The sequence below is a fragment of the Arctopsyche grandis genome, chromosome 6 (genome assembly GCF_051622035.1).
Source record: "Arctopsyche grandis isolate Sample6627 chromosome 6, ASM5162203v2, whole genome shotgun sequence".
NCBI lineage: Eukaryota > Metazoa > Arthropoda > Insecta > Trichoptera > Hydropsychidae > Arctopsyche > Arctopsyche grandis.
This window is the reverse complement of record NC_135360.1, coordinates 25,214,565-25,227,934: the sequence shown is the minus strand read 5'-3', so window position 1 is coordinate 25,227,934 and position 13,370 is coordinate 25,214,565. Positions and strand designations below refer to the sequence as shown.

At 32.0% G+C, this 13,370-nt stretch overlaps 2 protein-coding genes across 3 annotated transcripts in view; one reads left to right on the top strand and one right to left on the bottom strand.

Moving 5' to 3' along the window:
- Positions 1 to 6,115, bottom strand: part of ec (ubiquitin specific peptidase echinus) — a 107,211-nt gene extending 101,096 nt beyond the window's left edge. The window contains exon 1 of one of the 2 annotated variants that reach the window (XM_077433814.1): positions 6,028 to 6,115. The gene's annotated coding sequence lies outside the window, so the exon portion shown is untranslated. Of the gene's footprint in view, positions 1 to 5,530 lie in introns of both variants that reach the window. The other variant, XM_077433813.1, reaches the window with a different exon arrangement.
- Positions 6,116 to 9,439: 3,324 nt separating this feature from the next.
- Ercc1 (DNA excision repair protein Ercc1) lies at positions 9,440 to 11,608 on the top strand. Its single transcript, XM_077432392.1, has 5 exons — positions 9,440 to 9,688; positions 9,757 to 9,824; positions 9,899 to 10,093; positions 10,174 to 10,359; positions 10,436 to 11,608. The coding sequence occupies exons 1-5, from the start codon at positions 9,511 to 9,513 to the stop codon at positions 10,745 to 10,747; spliced, it is 939 nt and encodes a 312-aa protein (XP_077288518.1). The 5' UTR covers positions 9,440 to 9,510; the 3' UTR covers positions 10,748 to 11,608.
- Positions 11,609 to 13,370: the final 1,762 nt, after the last annotated feature.

The window sequence follows — 13,370 nt, the reverse complement described above, 5'->3', positions numbered from 1 at the left end:
GAACGAACGGCTGTCATTATCTGTTGTGTTTCACAGTGAACGATTTCAAGGCTTGTTTCATCACAGTGCAAACACATTTCGATATTGGCAGAATGCCGTATTAACTTACATACATACTGCATTTACCGGCTCGTAATTAGTGCAATAAAAGTGCGAGTGATTTGTAAAATTGCCCATTGATTTCGAACGATACTCCATTTTAAACAATGCAAAATCAAACTCGATCTGGTATACTTTTCCACAGACAATACAACGCATAAATAAGGTCCTTATCAGCGTGAACCACATTGGAACATCTCACGAAAATAAATAAATAACGAAACCGGTCAGTTTACCGAACGTGACTAGAACTCTTCAAAATTCGTTACAATTTAAGCGGATTAAAAAAATAACAGTCAAAGATTTGTCTCGAGTACACAAAAACGATTTCTTCATATAAACACTTGCTATTCGAATGACATTGTCTGCGCTTCGAGTACTTGCGTAGTGTACTGCTCAAGGGTTCTTGAGAATTTTGAAAATTACCTTTTTAAGCATACAAACAACGTGCTGCGTTCTCAAAATAAAAATATATATATATATGTATATACGTACATACGTACAAAGATATCATCCTTTGAATAAACAATGATCTCAAGATGACCGATGCGTATTGAATGTATAAACAACAAATTCGATACAGTGAGTAGGTACCTACACGTTCAACAATTTGCGAAACCTGTCAAGGAACGATATGGGAAAGCTAAAGCTAAAATGAACGCGTATAATTAATTCAATTCGTTTTTCGTGTCTAGAATGTGACAGATGAATTTTAAAATAAATAATGAATTGAGCATCAATGTTCCCAGCCAATTCAGGTACATATGTACATACATTAGATGCCGCAGTTTGTTGTCTTCCCCTACGGCACGTACCAATTTGATGGCTTTGCCGCCTGTTGCAAAGGAGTATCAAGCTCCTCAACCAAATTTGCGATTTGGATTTGGACTTGGATTTGTTTAATCTAAAATATCTCGGTCTGGTTGAGGGATTGTTAAATTTGAGATCATAAACTAATGTTGTATTTATTTTTTCATACTTATTGTTTTCTTTGTTGTTGTTGTTTTTTTTTAACCACAGTGAAGACTTTAAGCTATTCTGTAATGCCACAATATAAAAAATTGTAAATAACTAAATATATTTTCTTCTTCCTCGTTTGCTCAATGCTGAGTGTCGAAGTCATTTTTGTCGTCTGGAATTTGATGGACAATCCTCTTCCACTCCTTTCGGTTCTGTACCAAGTTGAAGGCATCGTCAAAGGAAGATCCCGTAAATTATTTGATTTGGTCTGACAATCTCTTGGGAGACTGTCCTCTCACTCGCCTTCCCTCTAGCGGTGACTACCAGCCTCTCCAGACTCTCCGCATTCTTCCTGACAGTATGGCCAAAGTAGGGAGGAACCCATTTCTTACATGTTGTGAAATTGAAACTGCCAAGTCTTTGAGGTTGGAGATTTTCGTCCGTCTTGCGGTCCACGGAATGCGCAGCATCCTTCTCCAACACCACATTTCAAATGCATCTATTATACATAGCATGTCCCTATCCCTTTTTTTCCAGGGTCCATGTCTCGACTACATACAATGCAATGAGGAACACCAGAGATCGCACCAGACAGATAGAGCGGTTCTTCCATATCTTTATCAGACTGACCATTGCCACTTTCGCCAAATAAATGTAATATATGAATAAATGTTATAAAAAATAAATCGAATAAATATAAAGCCTTTCAAAGAGCAATTCCAGTAAACATAGTTTATACTAATTACAATATTTTCATACTTGAATATATTATACATATGTATGAACATATATTTTACATACATACATATACAATTAAAAATACTCAATTTTATAAAAAAAATCATGAATTTTCAAGATTTATTTTCTTGAGTCAGTATTCTGAAGAGCTAATAATACCTGTCTTGAAATAAATTAAAAACTATTTCATTGTATTTAAACCAAAGATAATATAAATCATAATAGAAAAGACGATAAAAACTACTATGTCAATGAAAGCTAAAATTTTTTATCAAAAATACAAAAGAAAAGCAGTCTTTAATGTATGTAAGTATGTATCTAGAAAGATGCACATAAATCCAACTTAGACACAAGTTCATTCAGTGATTAGATTACACTAACTGTAATTCTTATCGTATCTTCTTACAGCACAGAAAACCCCAAAGTCGTAAACAAAATAAAATTCCATACCACACTCTTATGTATCAACAATTTTAAAGACATTTTCGCGTAGGAGATAAAAGTGAACGCGCGTTCCAGGCAGATCATTACTTCCATGCTTCATCATCGACTTTCATTCTGTGGGCAGCTCGTAAAATTTCGATCATATTTGATTCTGCACCGCAATCCGATGATGTGGGTTATACAAAATCACAATATCGACGTTGAGCAACATACACACATTCGACCATTATTATTACTATACAAAAAGATCGGACGAAAACGGTATCACACAACCGATTCGCTCCCACATGCTACATATCGCGAACTCCATAACTTCGATTGCCAAATTCAATCAACACGATGCTGTGTATATGTACGTACATATTATATGTATGTGGAAACCTATAAAATCGAACGGTGTAACAGCCTCCGCGACAATAGGAGTAAATGAAGAAAATCGTCGAGGGGCAAAATTGAGATGAACACAATGAAAAAAAAAACAACGATAGTTGTTATCTGGTCGAAGTAATGGGATAATTTCAAAGATGCCGTTTCTTTTGTAACAACGCCACGTCTCGACTGGCTTCCATTCATTAGCGCCAATCTCGTGGGAATACAGAGCTAGTTTTGTACACTTTCACATTTCAGTGAACCATTTTCAATCATCATGTGTATGTGTGTGTTTTTGTTTGCACATAAAAGAAACATTGTTCGTAAGTTACAAACTGTGCTCGAGCTAAAAATAGGTAATTTGGAGCAAAGGTTAAGTTATGATACGACTTTTGCAATGGAAAATAGCAACGAATGAAGAAAACTCTTGAAGAAAAAAAGCCCCATATACATACCTATTATTAGATAAGTTTGTTTTGGCTCTAATTGACACAATCTTTTCCCAATTTTTTGGGTGGTTGTTATCATTGACTCCTGTCTTACTTCTATATATTTACGACCTTTATCTCAGTCGCATTCTATACACGAGTTCGTAAGTATGTGTGAAAATGTTTTTAGATATGTTTAAAATGTCAAAGATCTTTACAAAAGATTGTCAGAAGAAGTTAAGTGCTTCTTGAATCGGATCAAGGATAAAATTCAGTACATCGTGGATAATTTCACAGTAGAATGCACATAGGCAAATTTAATGAAAAATAGCAAAGATCTATAACATATACAAATACATATTCATTCATCTTATATACAAAGCGTATTAAATTTCACATCATTAGAACCTCAATAGAATAGCAGAGTGAAGGTTGTCGCCTATCAAAATAATCTTCGGTGATTGTTTCAAAGCGATTCATTCAAAATGGAATTTGAATACAAATCATGGATTAAAAAGAACGCTTCAACTATGTAGCTATTTTTTGTTCAAGCTTACGGCCTTTAACTTTGACAGTTGCTTTCATTGAAATATTGTTTGCATCGACGCACAAAACATAATTAGTCAAGATCACTTCAAATTCCTAAACGATTTGTAATTTATACATATTTTCAATACCACACTCGAATGCTAGGATAGAGATCTCAAGAGCCAAATCCCAAATTGAGCCTATAATATTTGCGCAAACATTTAACATGTGCCTTTACATCATTGTCGAGCAGATTTAACATACAAGTAACGGTTGAAGGTGACGTCAACCTTCACCATTTGTAACAAAATAAAAACAAAAAGAAAAAATGTTGGGCAGAAGGTGGAAGTAACAACGCCAAAATGGATACATACGGACAACGAACGAAAATTTCTCGTTTTTGAAAGGTCACATACACAAAAAAAAAAAGTCATGCGATTAAGATAAACCGTAAAAGTCATCGATAGAAGAGACATATATTGGAATAACTCAGTTGTACAATCTTGGACATCAATTGTAACACTGAAACCCCACGGCCTCTTATCCGAATCGTATTGAATAGTAAAACATTCCAAAAATACCCTTGCGTAAGAAGGAGATTTCCTAGATTTATTGGGGAGCTGTCTGGCAGGCTGCTATTTCCATTAGTCGACCTATTTGAATGCGACTTAAGAGCGACTTAAGCTTTCAACGAAAAAATGCCTTATCGTAGAAGAGAAGCGGTCGTCTTAGAAAGCGGTTACGACACGTGCCCTCTTACCCAGGTGTAACAGAGGGGCCAAAAATAAAAGAAGGAAACCTTAATGGAAGTCTAATCTTTTTATGGTGACGACATTAACAAATGCTCAACGACGAGAAAGCTTATAAAATTCGAATAGCACGATAAAAGCTCACGAACAATAGAAGAATTAGAAGTCGATAAACCGTGTTTGTGATCGAAAAAAGAAGATCCGTTTATTAGAAACCGGTAATTATCTGTGTTATAATTAGCATATTGGTTTTAGCGCTATAAGCCAAGTTATTGGTGCTAAATTAACATTAAAATATTCATTATGCATTTCATTCATCGTATAGAAATGCTTGAATTCAAATTCTAAACAAATCTATTATTATAATCAAACTTGATATACCTAATTGAGAAGAATGAACATTATTTTGCCAAAGCAATTTTTGGCATAGTTTTTATAATAATTTCAACCTTCCCAATTTAATACTAAAAACCATTTTATTTTTAGTATAAAAAATCAATATACATATATGTATATACATTTCACATTTAAACGAAAACATAATTAATGAGTTTCATTTGCAAACTATCTGCATATATAAATTAATGTTCATATGCAATGTGGCAATTACGATAGTAACTTATGTTTGAAGGCTTGTATCTTTTAAAATAATTATTTTGCAGTATTGACATAAAAACAAAATTAAAGTAGATTTATCTGCCTTTGCAGTGATATATTAGTATGTTTCAAATGTATAATTAGTAATACAAAAATTAGCATTCGTAAAAAATTAGCATGAATTTATGTTGTACGACTGAGCTTCCTCACATGAAATTTTTTTTTAAAACTTGTCTTTTGTTTTTATTATGTAAAAAATTGAAGTTTTAAATTAAAAATTCATTTTTACTTTAGTAAAGCTAACAAAATATAAATAATAATGCTTTATTTATGAAAATGATTTATAACACAAACATCAAAGATGTTCCCAAAAAGAGCAACTTTAATTATGATATTAGAAATTGTATGTTTAATTTTTTACGGTTAAAACGGCATAAAGGCAATCAAACAATCTTCATTTGTTTATTATTTTCATGTACGTGTTATTCTTAATTTAAAAAAAGAAGAGAGCTTTCAAAGTAAACAAGAAGCATTGAAATTAAATTTTATAACAGAAATCATGAGAAATTCTTATCAGAATCCAACAAGTAAACATTAAAAAGTACAAAAATATCTTACCTAAATCAATCGTAATCCATAAAAAACCGAAATTTTCAATCCACAAGTTCACTTTCGAACCTTTCGAACGGGCACTAATCACAATCGCTATAAAATTAATACGTAAAAAGCACTCGACTAAAAATTCCGCAACGCGAAAGTGTTTTAGATAAAAAAAAAACTTTCTAAATCCGAAAGAGCAACACGGACACAACACACGCGTTAAAAATTCGCAAAAATGTTCAAGAAGAACCCGCAGGAATTTGCACAGTTCCTGTTATCATTCCACATTTATCACAAGGAGAACGGTCAACGGCGACCGGTCAACAAGTGTCACGCACCGGTTTTCACTACCGTTTTCTTTTTCGATAATACTGTCATGCTTTTCAGTTCGTTCGTTACTCGGACACACTCCCACACCCGGCCCAACACTGATTTCGATTTTTAGTAGAATACACTATGTCTGTTTTGTTCTGTGGTCTACGAATTGTGTTTGTAAATAAATGGAACACGAGTACCGGTCTTTGTGGACGCGACGACCGTGCCGGTTGTGTGCCAGAGCTGGTTTGAAGCGTGGCCGTTGGAGCTGGTCGAGCTGCTTCCACCACTTTGTTTTGTTGTCATTGGTAGCGTTGTACACAAATCTTCTGTCTCTCTCTGTTTCTGAAACGTGTGCTTCTTCAGCTTGTACAAATTCTGTTTGGAATATTTGAATCAATCAATAGGTCGCTCCAGCTGTTTTTATTCTCCGACTTTGATGGTTCAAATATAAAACTTCTCAATTTATTAAAGCGATGTTTGCGAAACTTCTATGTGTGTACCATTTCAGAGACTTGATTTTGGCGTACCACCAAATATTGACAAAAATAATTCATTTTATACGTGAGAGCAGGACCGCCGAGAGGAATACCGGGCCCTGGAAAAATAATTTCGGGTCCCATGTAAACTATTCGAATATCGAATAGTAAATCGAGAGCTATTCGAATATATTCGAAAATTTAAAAAAAGGTAATTACATACATATGAACCAAGCATAATTTTGAATGAATCGTCTTATCATAGTTGCCATTGAATTCCACCTCGTTTTTAAAGCCAATAATAATTTCAATTTTTTATTTTCTTTTTTCATTATGATTTCTTGTAAAAATTTATATTTCGCCGGTGACTTCTTAAATATTCGTATTATTTTTCTGATGTTTTCTAAAATTTCGTAGCGATCGAAAAGTGATTTTCTTCAAAAATTTCCGTATTTAATGAATAAAAAACCGTTTCTTCACATGTAGACATTTCATCTTCTTCATTATCTTCATTTTTATCACAATTATCCCCATTATATATTTCATTTTCTTCATAATAGTCGGCTTCTTTGTCATCACTCTTTTCATGTTGATTTTGTTTATAAAAAAATATATATTCGAATAGATGAAATATTCGAATAACGAATGGCTGTAAAATCAGACGAATAATTCGAATATTCGATTGGGATCCCAATACTCCCATGACAAATTAAAAAATATGATCTTATAAATATATATTTTTAATATGCGAAAAATCTATCAGAACTATTAGAAAAATACCTATATGTGGGTTGCTATTTTTTTTAAATAATTGAATAATAAAGTATGATATAATGGGTACGATTTCACATGGACACATTTAGTATTAAATAAATATATGTACATATGTGTTTTTATGTAGAATAATACAAAATATCAATACCAGTTAGTCGAACGTCCCGATACGGCGCCCCTCAAGTAGTCCGGGCCATGGAACATTACCCTAGCTTCCCCCCCTCTCGTCGGCCCCGGGTGGGAGGTATTATGTACCTATTATATAATAGTAAGTATATGAATTACATATGTAAGCTTTATACGACAATATTGAATATTCAATATGAATAACCTAATCAAAAGGAAGTCGTCTCATTTTTTACTGAATTTTTGACTTTCGCAATCTTTAACTCAAAATTTAGGATTGCTCTGCCAAAAGTGAGTATTGGAATCCATATTCAAATGTTTTTCTATTGATTGTGATATTTTTTTTGTTTTAAAATGCTTATATCTAGCGTATTTTTAAAGTCAAAAATATATGATTTATAGTACAAAAATATAAATGAGTTTTAAAGCGGCAAAAATCATTGTCATATTCGAATTTAGTGGGTCAAACTTATTGAAAATTGATTAGTCTTCGCTCCGGTAAAATAAACTGATTTTTTATTGCTCAGTGTAGTTACATAATTAATTCATAATAAGCATATTTAATTCATAATATGGTTAATTTTAAAATGTTGAATGAATAAGAAATATTTAGTCGTGTAAAATAGTCAATTTCAATTACATTTTTCCATGCAGAAGCAGTAAAAATCATGCCAGATATGTTTTTGATTATTTTGCGTATCCTTTAAAATCTCTTCGCTTGAGAGTTCAAAGCAATGAGAGTTCAAACTGAAAAATTATGACCGAACCGATAGATATATGGTTATGTGTTTAGATTACACTTTGTATGAAAACTAATGGAAATATAGAGTTGGTTTGAAGGACTTATTCTGAAAACACATATGTAATTCTACGGTGCAATCTAATTTATCGATTGTAAATATCAGTATACTCAAATTTGACCCTGAAAGTAATACCTAGTTTCAAAAATATACGGTAGTGAACTTTCACTTGGTCTATGTATATGGTGACAACCCCGATAGTAATTGTAGTAAAATATTGATTTACATCTATTGTAAATATTACGAAATATTTCTGTTGTGTAAATTTGGTTAAAATTGCCTTCCATTCTTTAATAAATCGAATATAAATTATAAATATAATTTATAAATCGAATATAATTAATAATATAATTTATAAATCGAATATAATTAATAATATAATTTATAAATCGAATATAATTAATAATATAATTTATAAATCGAATATAATTAATAATATAATTTATAAATCGAATATAATTAATAATATAATTTATAAATCGAATATAATTTATTTTTACACTAGTCAACAGCTGACTCGTGTACTATGTTTATTTGTTTTAAATTTTTATAAGAAGCTATTACTCCGATAATATGGTTCGGTGATTACTAGTCAAATGTGAACCGGTCACAGGACAACCGATCGCTCTAGATCGGTCACACGTGATCACCCGTCACACTTAACTGGTCACACCCTAAAACTGGTCACGAGAAAACTGGTCACACCCCAAAATCGGTCAACTAGTATTCTCGTGACCGATTTTAGGGTGTGCCCAGTTTTCTCGTGACCAGTTTTAGGGTGTGACCAGTTTTCTCGTGACCAGTTTTAGTGTGACGGGTGATCACGTGTGACCGATCTAGAGTGACTGGTTGTCCTGTGACTAGTTCACATATGACTAGTAGTCCGTTTACCGATAATATATACAAAATCGATGATATATTGCTTATTTTTATTTTATTACATACATAGTTATAATATTTTATTTGTCCTTTGATATTTTATTTTTATATAATTAAATATATACATATATAGATTGTATTTAGAATGGTAAACGGATTATTGCACAAATTGCGCACGACAATCATTGCCGCAAAAATCGGGAATACGGAATATCTGGCACTCGAGTTATCATTAGTATAATAGAATATTTCGCCAGAGAAGCTTTTGATTGATGGAGTTTTTGAGTGCCAGTATCGATATTTAAGTGATGTGCGCGAAATCGCTTTTTGCGAAATAATCACCGGACCATTTAAAATATAGGTGCTCTTTCAAGATCAGTATATTTTATTTACATACATATATTCAAATAAATAAACAGCACTTTGATCCAAAATTGTATTTTATTACCAATAGACACATACAGTTGATACGGTTTCATGAATACGGATAATTTTATAATTATTATTTTCGTGTTATTTTGGGGATGGATGTAAATCAAACATGGTCATGAAATATTGTGCTAAGATCAACCGGTGACAGATGCACGAACTGTCAAACTTTTAAATAATTGTTGTCATTTCATACATGGATGAGGACGATGATGAACTACTGCTATTGGCAGCCGAGGAATGTCTCAATGATTATCAGACGTCACAGACATCACAGACACATTCACAGCCTCAGACACAACCAGAATCTATACAGAAACAAGTGGAAGATTCGGAACCATCAGCCTCAAAATTACCCCGAGTGGAAACCGATGGTCTACATCAGTGTATAGTATTCTATTTTAATGCTAATTTTTTTGTTTAATATACGTTTTCATTTTAGTTCCAGCCAATATCACTAAACCAAAAATAATTTCAAAACCACATTGTGTACTCGTCAATCCGAAACAGGTAAAATAATTTATATATATATACATATATTTGATGATGTGTCTTCTTTCTTATTTGTACTAATTATTTTTCAGAAAGGGAATCCTCTTTTAAAAGGTATCACTAGTGTGCCGTGGGAATTTGAAGACATTATTCCAGATTATGTTATGGGACCGACCACTTGTGCTCTTTTTCTATCTCTCAAATATCATAATATGAATCCAGATTATATTCAAGACCGATTAAAGGTTTTGGGTAAAGCGTATGAATTGCGAGTTTTATTAGTTCAGGTGAATAATTTGCTGTGGAATAAAACTCACATACATATGTATTTGCTTTATTCAAAAGCTTATGTATAATATATTTTTAGGTGGATGTAAGTGAGCCACATTTAATATTAAAAAAATTAACTAGAATGTGTCTTCTGGCTGATTTAACGTTGATGTTATCATGGAATTATGAAGAGGCTGGTAAAATTATAGAAACATACAAAATATATGAAAATAAACCACCGGATCAAATCATGGAAAAGATTGAAAATGATCCTCATCAAAAGGTCAATATAATCATAAACGTTTTAAATTTTTCTGGCATATTTGTAAGTAACTCAAAACTATTTTTTTATATTACAGATTGTTAATGCTCTGTCGTCGATCAAACCTGTAAATAAAACTGATGCTATGACTCTATTATCGACATTTGGCACTTTGGGGAATATAATAAGTGCCTCGGAAAACAAATTGGCTCAGTGTCCCGGTTTTGGCGTTCGGAAAGCGACAAAGCTTTACAAGGTTTTACATAGGCCGTTTTTAAATAAACGTACAAACACTCGTGATTCTCCTAAACTATCGGTCGATGATGAATTCGATATTGCAGAAATTGAAGCCATCATGCAAAATAACGACGTTGCAACAAGTTCAAATTCTGCTGATGCAACGATATGAATTCCAACAGTCTATCAATATGTTAACAATATTACTCATATGTTGTATTATTTTTAGCCTGTTTGATATTTTACTAATATAGAAAATTATTATATACTTTCATTGTTTGTAATTGCATTGAAGCTAACAACAAATATACATATACAATCCCATTTACTGAAAGTTAAATTTTTAACAAAATAAATGATTTCTATTCATTTGGCTCATAGTGTTCTGATGGCAAGTCTTCCAATCTTAGCTATAAACGCATTTCTTGTTAGGCTTTTATCAAAATTTTATTCAAATATCATTTAAATGAACTTCAGGCAGCTTTTCCTAAGCATAAAAAATTAAACAAAATTTGTCATATTTTAGATTTGTCAAATCTGAAGTTAAATAAACAAATACAAATAGAAAATACATTTTTTTGAATTTAAATTTAAATTGTAAAAACATCATATATTACATACAAGGCTGGATTTAGATAAAAAGAGACCCTAGGCTATTCCACTTACGAAGCCCCTCCAACCCCCATTCTCACTTTATTTAAATACATATAACAATCATTACTTATGTTAATGACTATACGTGTTTGATTAAATTGCAATGACACCGCCCACTAATAAAATTGAAAATAATAATGATTTTTTCAGTATAATAATATAATTATAATAAAATACTATAGTACCATAATATGTTACTGTTAAATGGAAGTCGGAGAACGGCTTATGAGTCAAAAACCGTTCTCCGATTTCGTAAATTATGTAAATTCCCATTTCTTGTCAGAATAGAATCTGTGTTCTTACTTTTTCCGAAAAGGGTGTATTGTTGCGTACAGTGTTTGAAGTGTAATAAAAAGGTTAATAAAGCTGCTTAAATTGTATATATTTTTTTTATTTATATCAAAATATAATTTCTTTGATCGAATCTTTATATATCCATAAAGATTCAATCACATTTAAGTAACACAAATCTATTTAAATATCTATAAATGTTACAATATTATATGTCAGGCTGGATAAATAAACTCAAGAGAGCCCCACTCCCGAGACATCCAAACTTTCAAAGATGCTCAAGAAGAACTAACACAATGGAATTCCACAAGAGGTATTTGTATGTTATCCGATGGTGTTAATGCTTTTTTTGTGGAATTCTATTGCGTAAGTTTTTCTTAATCGCCTTCGAAAATCAGGATTTCTCGAAACTGCACCACTATTCAGCGCATTCTTCCGGGAATCCTATAAATATACATGTGTGTGATACTGATACCTATAAATATACATATTCGGATATACTCTTCACCAGGAAGCCGAACCAACCGTTATTTTTTGCGGTTCGGTTAAATTAATATATAAACATTGGGAATGATAGAATTAATAGACAAACATACAGGAATACATATTAAAAATATGTTTTTGCAACTTTTAGAAAACTATAATATCGATATCAAACAAATCTACGCTGTTACAACAGATAATAGACCTGATTCCTTCCATTGAAACATTCTTTCTCTCATCTCATCGGAATAAAATGTGTGGCACATACTTTACAATATTGGCAATCAAATGTTCTATTAACAATTCCGATTTAAATACAATTATATGTGAAGATCGCGACTTGGTTAAAAAGTTTAGAATCCCTTATCTTATAATGAAATTTAATGAAAATGCAATAGACTGTAGTATGTACTAGATGGAATAGTACATTCGATATGTTAAACTCTTTATTGCTATGTAAAAAATTTTGTTCAAAAATAGCTGAAAACAATATGGAGTACTGTTTCCTAGAACATATGTAAATGGATCGAAATTAATGTCATCATTGAGACGTTACGGCCATTAATAGAATCCACGATGAAATTGCAAAGCGAGCAAATGACGTTTAAAAAGTGATTTTTACGGGATTTGGATTCAATCAAAATTGAAACTACAAAACTTAAATAGATACACCCATACTTCTAGAATCAAAAACTACTAGATTATTTCTAAACTGTTGTTCCTAAAAGCAGGGCCCGATGAAAATTTGGTAAGCCTAGAGAAAGTCAAATAAGTATAAATAAAAAAACATGTATTTTGAGAAGAAATAAAAAAGGTTGTGGCTATTTGCAGGTACTATATCTGCGACAGGCGCAAAGCCTTCTGCGCATGCGCGTGAACTTATAATCCGATTATAATTTCTTACATTTAATGTATGCTAGACTTGATTGAATTAATAATATTAACTAATTTGTATTATATTTTTTACTCTACGTCACTTTACGAGTTCGAACTAAATTTGAACAGGTTTAAAACAAAATTTTAGCAGTAAACACGCTGACAGTGACAGTTCATGCGCATGCACAGAAAGCTTTGCGCCTGTCGCAGATATAGTACCTGCAAATAGCCAATAATTCGCAGATACAGTACCTGCAAATAGCCAATAATTTGCAGATATAGTACCTGCAAATAGCCACAACCAATAAAAAACAGTAAAAATTAAAACAAAACTAATAGCATTACATTAATGTGATTGGAATTTCTCGAGTGTGACATTTCAAATGCACGGAAAGTGTAGATTTATGAGTAAATGATTTTGAACAAATTTCACATTTGTATGGCTTTACCCCATTATGAATTCTCGTGTGTATACGGAGGTCAGATTTTGA

What these genes read in the sequence shown, in the direction of transcription:
- Ercc1 (XM_077432392.1), top strand. Translation starts at nt 9,511, where the DNA reads ATGGATGAGGACGATGATGAACTACTGCTATTGGCAGCCGAGGAATGT. An exon ending in ACCCCGAGTGGAAACCGATG is followed by an intron (nt 9,689 to 9,756) that starts GTCTACATCAGT and finishes TTTTCATTTTAG; the next exon opens with TTCCAGCCAATATCACTAAA. An exon ending in AAAATGATCCTCATCAAAAG is followed by an intron (nt 10,360 to 10,435) that starts GTCAATATAATC and finishes TTTATATTACAG; the next exon opens with ATTGTTAATGCTCTGTCGTC.